Raw genomic sequence first — 11,739 nt, forward strand, 5'->3', positions numbered from 1 at the left:
AAAAACTTTTTTCTGCCTCTGAAAGCTTCCAAAACAGAGCTTCAGAAAAAAAGCCTCTGAAGCTTTGTTTGGGGGCTTCTTTTCTGAAGCTCCATTTCTGATGCTTTTTTCAGCCTCTGAAACCTCTGTTTGAGAAGCTGGGCAGGGCTACATTCGGAGTATAAGACACTCCCAGATTTTCACTCTCTTTTTTGGAGGAAAAAGGTGCATCTTTTACTCTGAAAAATATGGTAAATAAAAATTTATATAGTTCAGGTAAGAAAGCCAGTATAGTGTATTGATTTAGAAGCAGGCCAGAAACTGGGAGAGTATAGCTTCCAATCCCATCTTAGGTACAAAGATAATTGGGTGACATTTGTCCAGTGACTCTCTCTTAACCGTAGGAAGGAAGAAATGGCAAACCTCTTCTGAAAAACCTTGCTAAGAAAACTGGAGAATTGGGCAGATAACACAGGATGCAATCAGTTTTGCCTATAACTATATCACTTGGCAGCCTTAGAAGATAATGGGAGCAACTGTACTCTACACTGGTTAGATTTAACTTTGCAATTAAATAGTTTTCCTAGAATAATGATGGACTCACCCTCACTGGAAGTTTTCAAATGTGAATGGCCATTTCTGAACTGATTAAAGTGTTGATGCTACCCATTATCTACCCATGATCCTTACCCATTAAACATTAAAGCTACCCATTAAAGCTACCCATGATCCTTACCCATTAAACATTTCCTGCTCCATTCAATATATTTATAAAACACACATAAGATATTAATTACTAAATGTTTTAATTATTTTTAATGGCAAGAGTAGAAAGTGCAAGGAAACAGAATACAGGCAAAGATTTTTTTTTCTGCTAAGGAAGAAAGTGAAAAAATATTTTTCTCACTTTTGCTGCAAACAGCTTGGCGCCAAAGAGAGGCCACTTCCGTACCACAGCAAGGTAAATGCGCACACAATCTACAGCAGTATGCCCACGAAGAGCCATCCATTTGGTTGATAATCTCTGGTAAAGCTGTCTTTTAACATGAAGCATAAGGGAAAAAATATAAAATAAAACAATATAGGATAAAATGAATTATTATTTGACTGTTATGAAATGAAGCAAAATATGTATTTGTATATACAGTGTCTATGTCTCTCTCTCTCTATATATATATATAATGGGATAGCATTGTTCTGTAACTTTTTAAATTTTGGATTTAGTTAATGTGATTGCGATATGAAATAATTTCCAGATTACTGGCAATAGAAATGAAAAAAAAATTCTGTATGATGAGAAAATGGAGCAGATAGTCACATGTACAGTACTCTTCCAGTTTACAATATATGTCTTATGTTTTGATGCACAACATTATTTCTTTTACCATTGTATATTCAGGCAACTTCAACTACAATAATTATAATAAATATTAAATATTAAAAAACAATAGTATACATTTAATTTGGGTGTTAATTACATGTTTTGAAATAATTTATCCAACTTGTCTAGTCTCTGTCTAAGAAATGAAAATTACTGAAACATTTAACAGAACCTTTATGTGGTTCTATTTGCAGCTTTTTAAAAAATATAAGTATTAGTAACATACCTTAACTGTTCTTCTGAACAATTATCTCTGTATTTTTTGGGATAAAATTTCTCTACAACTTGTTTTAAAGTTTGATTAGATTTTGACAGGGAAGTTACTTGACCTGCTGGAGTTGAGAAAGGTCTTTCAAAATCTCCTATTTCCACCTTGTGGATAAGCAACATAAGAAAAAAATAGTGAACGAAAAAGTGATTACAAAAGCATTTTAGTACGTCAGCATACTTTAGCATCTATAATCTAGTATCTGTAATTTAATGTGTATATTCTCGGTAATCTTTTAAATAATCCTAATAAATCTAATTGTTGTAAACTTATTTTTAGAAGCTGAAAGTTTTAGATGCAAATATTATCAGTGCCAGTAGAATTAACTATAAGCATTTGGTGTTTGTGGTATTGTGGTGTTTTGTGTGAACAGTAACCATCATTTTCTTTAAGTAGAATTAAATTCAGATGAAGGAACTACAGTATTATTCTGCTTTTGGACTATATAAGACAGAATGTTTGCTTTCAAACCCAGCAAACAATGAATTTGTGATATGGATCACTAGATGTTGATATATTGCATATCCATAGAAAAACACTGCCAGGCCATTTATATTGTGACCATATAGTTCAAACACTATCAGCAATCAAGAGATACTGTTCTGGATATGGACTGAAATATACTTCTGTTCATACCAATGTTCAGTCTGGATCATCTCTCCTACTTCAGTTATTTATGAAATAAAAATTTTCCCTTTAAGGCAAAGTATGTCTGCTTTTAAGCCGTTTTCTCGTATTTCATAAGACATTGATATATTTCATCATTATTAAATGGGATTCAACTGCATCACAAAAAGTTAATTTATGGCATGTTAATGTTTCTGCATTAAAAATATTCTGTGGAAAAACACTTTTCCTAATCACAGTATTTTGCTATTCGGAAAATGCCATTTCTTCCCCTTTGTTTGAAAACAGCCTAAAAAGTTTAGTACTTCTCATAGACTACTCAAGCACTCCTTAAAATAATAAAAAGGAATTTGTTTTTCTTATCAAACTGTCCTTCCCATTTCTTGAATCTTTTTCTTTTTGTTTGTCTAACATATTTTTCTAATGTATACCTCTCATCTTTGCTAGAATTGACTTATTCCCTAAAGATTAAAAACTAAATTAACAAAAAATATACATAAAGCATACTTTATAAAAAGGAAGGTATCAATAGAGTCTCTAGAATTGGAGTAGCATATAAACAAGTAATAAATAATATATATTAAATCCTCGTATACATTATGTGGGCCTGTACATAAAACTCTTATTATAGGTAGCAAATTTGGAAAATGTTACTTAGCATCATCATTTGGAAAGATATTTAAAGATCAATTCACCAGCATCACTGTTTTACTTTCACAATTTGGCTATTACCAGAAAATAAAATGTTGAATTTCACCGATTTGATAAGGCTTTGGTTCAGATAAAAAAAGAATTATTCCAAGCATTAGGCCTAACATTCCAGAACATAAGAGTAACTGATTTATCTATGCTTTATTATATCATAAAAGAAATCTACATTAAAGGCAGACAACTGGAAAATCACAAACATAATTACCTGGGCCAGAAGTGCTGCCAATTCTAGTGCCAGATCTTTATTTACAGGGAAGAACCCATTTATAATTTGATCATTTGTCTGATACATTAACAGTAGCTTTTCTCTTTCTGTCTCTCCCCGGATTTGTACTGAAAAATAGAGCCTGTGAAAGAAAACAGTGATATGTTAAATGCTGATAATCACATAGTATGTGCAGTATGTGCAAGGAATAAATTATAAGGTACTGAAATATATATAAAGTCAGTTCTAGTAATACACATTTTAAAACTACTAAAAAGAAGACTGATCGTTTTTAAACTGAATTCATGGAAAATTATGCCTTCTGTAGAAATATCAAAAGAGAGAAATTTTAAGACTACAGTGGCACAATGCAATAAAAAACATTTTTAATGTGATATTCACATAGGCTCTAGCTAAATGTCAATATTATAAACCTTTTATAGGAAAAGAAAATATAAGGTAGCCATGCAGCGGGAAAATCACAAGAAATAAGGCAAGGAGATAAAAAAGGCAACCAAGACAAGGCTAAGATAATAATCTGAATTTCCATGTTCAGCAGGAAATCTCCTTTCTCAGAACATGAGACCGGAAGACTGTAGATAGGAGGACCAGTTTCTATTTGTTTCTCCTTAGTGCACTACCATCTTTGCCTACAAGTTGCTTTCAATGTGGAAATGACTTTCTCCGATGAATTAAGCCGATACCTTTCGTTTCCTCTTTCTGAAATTTTGCACATTCTTATTAGGAGATATGCAAGCTAAGAAAGGAGGATTCTGGTGGATCTTCCTAGATCTTTTGACCTGTTTCTTCCCTTCTAGTTTTTCAAAGAAAAAAAGAGAGAAGAGATCAGAAGTATAATGCACTTTGAACGTGCATCTTTTAACATTTTAATAACTAATGTTATTGATGAAAGCCTGATCAAAGGCAGATAAGCAGTCAAGAATCTTAAAAAGTAGCTTCATGCAGAAAACAAGATATAAATCTACTCTAAAGTGCAAAGTTTTATAGTGATAGAAGATAGGTAGAAATTCATTATTTTATACCTATTTTTGTAAGTAAGCCTAACTGTTCTTGTGCCTTCACATTTTCCAGGATACTGCTCTTTAGAGGCTTGTTCCCATCTAGAAATAATGTCACAGATCTAGAAGGAAAGCCATGAAGAACAGATTTATTCCACGAGTTCCCACATATTGTACATTTTGGTTAAACATTCTTTTATTGTGCTGAAAGGATATTTGCTTAAACTTATTTTGGAATAAAGTAAAAACGAGGGGGAATTGTTTTACTGGCCCTTAACAATGTCATGCAAATCAGCTGTGATAGAGAATTACACTCAGACCGAAAGCACTGAACATTTTTACAGTTAATCTTTTCAAATTATATTTTAATGAATGTTATGAAAATTAATTTATGAATAAAATTTAACAGAACAATACAAAAATGTATTCGTCTCAATATACGTCCATACTTAAATCGTCATAACACCAGAACTCCCAACTACAACTTCAAGAAAGCCAATTACGACCTTATAAACAACGATCTTTCACTTCTGAACTGGCAAAATCTGTTTGCAACCTGCATAACCGCTGATGACCTCTACAGAATCTTCCTACTTGAAATCAATAGAGTCATTAAATTATATGTACCACGAATGACTACCATGTCCAAGAAAAACAAACTACCCATATCAATAAAAAAGCTTCAATCAAAAAAAATCCTCTGGAAAAGAAACAAAAAGGCTATGTTACAAACTTCAGAAACCGTTACAGAAACATATGCAACCAAATAAAACTGAATGCACAAATTACCACACCAAGCAAGAAGAAAACCTTCTACGCACAAATTCCAATCGTGCCTTTTATAATTTTGTCAACAGTAAACTTAAAGATTCAAGATCCATCCCACCACTAAAAGATTCTAACAACAAAGAATGCAATGACGAAACAGTCAAAGCAAACCTCTTCAACATTTTCTTTGGCTCAGTTTTTGTTAACTCCGATAACACATATCCAACATTCCACAAACGAACCAGCAATGACTATGATGATTTAACTCATATAGATTTCACAGAAGACAACGTTGGTAAAGCTCTTCACAACTTAAAACCATCGCTTTCTATTGGACCTGATGGTCTATGTGCATATTTCTTAAAAACTTTCCATTAATATAGCTGAACCCCTAAGTATTATCTTTGATAAAGCTTTCACTACCAGTTCTCTTCCCAAACTTTGGTCACTAGCCACAGTCATCCCCATCTTCAAAAAAGGAGACCCCAGCTTAGTCGAAAACTACAGACCGATCTCCCTTTGCTGCGTCACCTGCAAAGTCATGGAATCTATCATCAATCAATCCATTACCTCACACTTAGAAACTAACAACCTACTCTCCAACAAACAATTTGGTTTCAGGAAAAGTTATCATGTAACTTACAACTTCTCCACTGCAAAAACATATGGACTTCAAATCTAGATCAAGGCAAATCAATAGATGCAATCTACATAGACTTCTGCAAAGCTTTTGACTCAGTAGTACACGATAAACTTCTCCTTAAACTAACATCCTATGGCATCTCAGGACCCCTCCACAAATGGATATCTGCTTTTCTGTCTAACAGACAACAAGTGGTCAAAATTGGCAATGCTTTATCAAATCCTGTTCCTGTCAAGAGTGGCGTTCCTCAAGGCAGCGTCCTTGGACCAACACTCTTTATTCTATACATTAATGATCTTTGTGACCATATCTCAAGTAATTGTGTTCTCTTTGCTGACGATGTCAAACTATTTAACACCACAGACAACACTTCTATCATTCAAAACGACCTTGACCATCTAACCGCTTGGTCTAAAATTGGCAGCTCCAAATTTCAACCAGCAAATGCTCAGTCTTACATATAGGAAAAAGAACTCTAAAACTAAGTACATACTAGATGGACATTACCTTACAGACGACCCCATCCCGTTAAAGACCTTGGAGTTTTCATGTCAAATGATCTAAGTGCCAAAGCCCACTGCAACTACATAGCAAAAAAGCTCTAAGAGTTGTAAACCTAATTTTGTAGCTTCTTTTCCAAAACACCACACTACTAACCAGAGCATATAAAACATTTGCTAGACCAATTCTAGAATACAGCTCACCTGTTTGGAACCCTCACCACATCTCTGACATCAATACAATTGAGCGTGTCCAGAAATATTTTACAAGAAGAGTTCTCCATTCCTCTGAAAACAACAAAATACCTTATCCCACCAGACTTGAAATCCTAGGCTTAGAAAACTTGGAACTCCGTCGCCTTCGACAAGACCTAAGTTTAACTCACAGAATCATCTATTGTAATGTCCTTCCTGTCAAAGACTACTTCAGCTTTAATTGCAATAATACAAGGGCAACCAATAGATTTAAACTTAATGTAAACCGCTTTAATCTAGATTGCAGAAAATATGACTTCTGCAACAGAATCATCAGTGCTTGGAATACTTTACCTGACTCTGTGGTCTCTTCCCATAATCCTAATAGCTTTAACCAAAAACTTTCTACTATTGACCTCACCCCATTCCTAAGAGGACCATAAGGGGCGTGCATAAGCGCACAAACGTGCCTACCGTTCCTGTCCTATTGTTTTTCTTTTCTTCTTCCTATATATGTTTATATGTGTATATACTACATAATCTTTTTGTATGATGTTGTGACAAATAAATAAATAAATAAAAATCTTCACCGTTTATTATACTACTTTATTTTGTTTGAATCTAGAAAAAAATTAACACATTAAAGTATAGTTCCAAACTTAATTCTCTTATCTGTAAATTATATATATTCATTAAAATAGTTGCTCACTTTGATGTCTCCTTGAAGACAATGTTCAATATCCTTGCCGGAAGGATCATCAGTAAATAGGGCAAATCCTGACTGTGTGGGTTTTCTCATTCCTGTATCCTGATTAAGTGTGCTCAAAAATTCTTCAACAGTGGTAGAAGCATCGAATCCAACAACCTGTGCAGACCACATAAATTTTACATCAATTAATTTTGCACCAAACTTAAATATTAGATTTTAAAGTAACAACTATCATGCTGAAATTATGAAAGTAACATGTAGACCACTGGATTCAAGGATGTTTAACCTCCTAAGAAGCACATCTATGTATCCAAATCAGACTGAAAATACAAATATATGATATAAACCTAAGGAAAATTATACAAAATGTAAAAATAAAAATATGGGTAGAATCAAAGAGATCTTTTCCAAAATAGCACCACCTGAGTCCTACAATTACAATTACATATATATGTTCCATGTTAAAGCCATAGACAAGGAACCAATGAATAATAAGGTTTTGAGTCTACAGTAACTGAAAGGTATATTACTGAGCCTGTGGGCACTCTCTTCCTCCTGTAGATATACCCTATATTTGCTTCTTACTGTACTTGCTTGGTTGCAATGGATTTATCTTGGTTAGATGAAATCACCAATGCTCTGATTGGAAGCTTCAGAAGAAAGAAATTATGTCTACTACAAGCACCACACACAATCACTAGAGCTAATTATCTCTTCTGAAGACCACACTAGCCTCCATGGTAACATTCAGAAATCTTTAATGCCATAAAACAACTGCATGTAACACCAAAACCAGCATGAACAATTTATTATAAATTGCTATAAATTGTTTTTCTAATTAAAATGTATATCATTTTATCTGGTCAAATTTTATTTACTGAATAAAAATGTGCACATATAAACATGCATTCAGATTGAAAAATGATTATCAGTAAGGAGGCAATTAAACCTTAAAATCTTTAAATATCTGCAGCAATTGTGATTTTATCTTCCCATTATAATTTTACATTATTTTATGCTTAATTCTACCTGGTATATGCCATTCATGAAATGTACTGGAATGCTAAAAGGCAAGGAGTGATGGTAGGGATTTCTTAGAAGTGTTGAAAGAATTTCCATTCTTGATGGTCTGGCTTCTCTGTCACCATTTTGTTGTGTTCTTTCTACACATCGTTGACAGTAAATTGCGTATTTTCCAAATTCAGTCCTGTAAACACAAAATTAGTCTTTATGGCTTCATATTTTAAAAGAGATTTCAAATGGTCATGTTAATGTTTAAAAGTGTTTAATATGTCATAGTGCCGATCTGTGGATTATATACATGAATTTAGATTTGTTATACAGAATTCCAGATTGGAATAAGGACACTCTCTATAAGTACTTTGCAAATGTGCTGAAGAACTGTGTGGTTGGTTTTTTTTTTGCAAGCTATTAACTCGTATCTTTTAAGTTGTTTGCTTGCTGAAGCAATGAGACTAAGTATATCTTTTTTTTAAAGTCAGATTGATGCAGGAAAAATGAGAATTGAGATAAAGTTTTCCTAGAAATTAAAAAGTCAGAATAAAGGCTAGAGGAAGAATAGCCACCGTCAAAATGAATATCCTATCAAGACTGTTGTATCTGTTCCAAACAATCCCAATAAAGCTAGAAAGGAAATACTTCAAGGAATTAAATACAGTGGATAACTCTGAGACATAGACTATTACTGGTATTAGAGGGACACGATTTACAACTGGCATGGCATGCCTTTCTATGGTACGAGAAATACAAAGCACATAAATACTTTCAGGGACACTACATTAGAAATACCCTACTTTCAATATGGGTAAAAATCAAGGAAAAACACTATTTGAAAATACCAGTTGGCTCTCCACGATGGAGGCACTAACATACCCAAATGTGATGGATATGGGAAAAATTCTAAGATACAAAGATATTTTAAATGAGAAGGAAGAAATGAAAAACGAACAGGAATTAAATAGCCAAGGGATAGATTTAGCATGGTGGCCGCATGTATAGATACAATCTAGATACTATAAAGATGTTAAAACATATGGTCTTTATAAAGAACCAACAGAATTGGATCAAATTTTAATAGGACTGGAGGAGAAACTGATTAAAAAATTATGTAATTATTTATTGACTATTAGAATGGAAGAGGAACAAGTAAAAGAAACTATGATAGCATGGGCTAAAAATGTTGGGTATTCCATAAAATTGGACAAATGGCAAAAGTTGTGGTACAGAAGTTATAAATTGGCACTTCCCCTCAGCAAGATTAGCTAGAATGTTTAAGTATATGCTTGCCAAGTGTTGGAAGGCAACCAAATCCCAGGGTTGTATTATCACATGTGGTGGATTTGCCCAAAAGCTAAAAAATACTGGACCAGAATACACACCTGGCTAGAAAAGCTAATAAAGAAACATATAGATCTAAAACTGGAAACATTTCTGTTGGACATAATATCAGACAAATACAGTAAAAGAAATGCATACTTAATAATACATGTGTTAACAGTGGCCAGAATTGTGTTCGCACAACTTTGGAAGGGTGAGGGAAAAAGATAATAACAAAAATTTTAGAATGTGCAGAAATGACTAAACTAACTTTTGAAATTAAAGAAAAGGAAGACACTGAATATTTTGAGGTATGGGATCTGTTCTATCGGTTGGATGAGAGAAACAGGAGTTAGAACTTTGAAAATTACAAGAGAAAGATTAATTTAATAATTAGGGTTATTTACTGTAACTTATTAATTTTGATTAGTATTAACAATTAGTATGTTAATATTCTGAGGGAAAAGCACAGTTATTATGAGATTATTATTGGAGAATGCTATTATTGTTACTATGAATGTTACTCAAAAGAATTGTAAACAGACAACACACTGTTTATATGGATTTTGAACATGTTGCTCTTTTGATCTATATTAAAAAAAAACATAAAGGCTAGAAGGCAGGAGAAAGGATGGAGCTAAACTGGGGAATCTATTGCTTCATAGCCTTGACCAAAATATGAATGGAATAACTTCATCTTTCTTGTGAACTATGGATTAACCATTTATTGAATATCTCTACTCTTTTAACAGAGAATAGTGTCAAGAAAAAGCCAGCTAAATTTCATTCTAGTATTTAATTTTTCAAGAAATATATTATTAAATATTTGTACCTTTCCTAATCTCTTAAAACATAGCTGTGAAATACATATGTGAAATGCAAAACAGTAATTTAAATGCCGTACCAGCTCAAGGGTAGATGGCACCCCTGGGTCACATTAACTGATGGTGCTAACTGTCAATGCAAAGATTTGCATTTTTAGAATAGCCTTTGGTTTTGGAAGTGGGGGCAGCATTGGGGCCCCTTAAACTTTCATACCTTAGGCCAGTGCCTACTCTTAGGCTTAGGCTTAGCCATAAGCTGGTCCTGCCTCAACAAGCCTACTAAGTTTTCAATTTGGAGCCCAAGTTGGATTTTAAATGTGAAAAAAAAAGAATACTGAAGTGATAGCATTCAAGGTTATTTCACTGAGGTCACAATAATAATTAAACTACTATATGTGATAATGTTTTATGTTTCTATGTTACATTCCATTCCAATATTTCAGTAATAAAAAGCAATTTTTAGATTTCAGTGATTTTATTTTTCATAATATATACCTGGAATCTGCATTCTTCTTCAAATGAAGTTTAAGGACCCAAAGGAATGGGTGTTGTGGGAGGAAGAGTCCAACACAGAGTGCTAAAAGTTGCCAGGCCTAGTCAAGAAAGAAAAGTAGAATCATTGCTTCAAGTTTCTCCCAGGATCAAATTGTCTTCAAGCAAAGCCTATGAAAATAATAGACACCAACCTCTGAGAATCCAGTTTAAAGACATTAGTTTTCTGTATACTTTTATAAGATTAGAGTGAAGATAAACAAAATCAGACAATAGTCAGGAAAGTACAACAGAAAAAAAGAGGGAAAATTGGTAGATACTGTATATAAAACTCAATGCAAACTCCCAAGTTTAGTATTAGAAATATGATGGATATTTGTTTGAACAGTTGGTTTGACAATCCAAAACTATTTGTTACATATTATATAGTAGTATAATTCATCAAAAATTCCCAGTGTTCTACATTCTTCAAATGAATGTAATATATGTTGAATTAAAATAGTCAAGACTCGGTCAAAACAATTTTAATATGGCAATATTGCATTCACACAGTATGTTTGTGCCCATTTCACTTTGCTATTTCATCTGTTTTAAGCTTAATAACAGATAATAGAGAAAACGGTATATAACAACCAGAAAGGAAAGTGACATTAAGGAATTATCTGGAATGAAACATCTTTGGAGATGAAACAAGGTTAGTTCTATTTAAGAGAAGAAGTGATACAATTAAGAAAGTAAAAGCAGACTATTTTTATCACATAGTATTGTATATTTTTTGTGTTCTTATTGCATATTCTTTTATTAAAAAAACTATACCATCCATCCTCAGTACAGGAGTGACAGATATTTGCTGTAAAATGTTTAGCACCTGAACTGGTCCTATTTGATTTGGTGGCTGCCGTCTTCTTGTTTGCTTTATCAACTGACAACAGATTTCATTCTGAAGCTCTGGATGTGTGAGACAGACTTGCAATGCACTTTGGGCCAAAGACACATGGTAGTCAATAGCAGGGGAATCCACAGCAGCATTGATAAATAACTGGCATGTCTAGAAAAAAGCATAACATAGAGGAAATTCAAT

General features: G+C 33.2%; 1 protein-coding gene across 3 annotated transcripts in view; it reads right to left on the minus strand.

Moving 5' to 3' along the window:
* The window catches only part of PLEKHH2 (pleckstrin homology, MyTH4 and FERM domain containing H2), an 87,246-nt gene that overhangs the window by 17,372 nt on the left and 58,135 nt on the right, over nucleotides 1-11,739 (minus strand). For all 3 annotated transcript variants that reach the window (XM_058165236.1, XM_058165237.1, XM_058165238.1), the window contains exons 20-27: nucleotides 11,527-11,706; nucleotides 10,662-10,759; nucleotides 8,035-8,212; nucleotides 7,006-7,161; nucleotides 4,215-4,312; nucleotides 3,172-3,313; nucleotides 1,587-1,732; nucleotides 887-1,016 (exon numbers count right to left, since the gene is read on the minus strand). In XM_058165236.1, coding sequence (XP_058021219.1) covers nucleotides 887-1,016; nucleotides 1,587-1,732; nucleotides 3,172-3,313; nucleotides 4,215-4,312; nucleotides 7,006-7,161; nucleotides 8,035-8,212; nucleotides 10,662-10,759; nucleotides 11,527-11,706 — 1,128 coding nt within the window. The remainder of the gene's footprint in view (nucleotides 1-886; nucleotides 1,017-1,586; nucleotides 1,733-3,171; nucleotides 3,314-4,214; nucleotides 4,313-7,005; nucleotides 7,162-8,034; nucleotides 8,213-10,661; nucleotides 10,760-11,526; nucleotides 11,707-11,739) is intronic.

This window comes from Ahaetulla prasina, chromosome 1 (genome assembly GCF_028640845.1).
Source record: "Ahaetulla prasina isolate Xishuangbanna chromosome 1, ASM2864084v1, whole genome shotgun sequence".
NCBI lineage: Eukaryota > Metazoa > Chordata > Lepidosauria > Squamata > Colubridae > Ahaetulla > Ahaetulla prasina.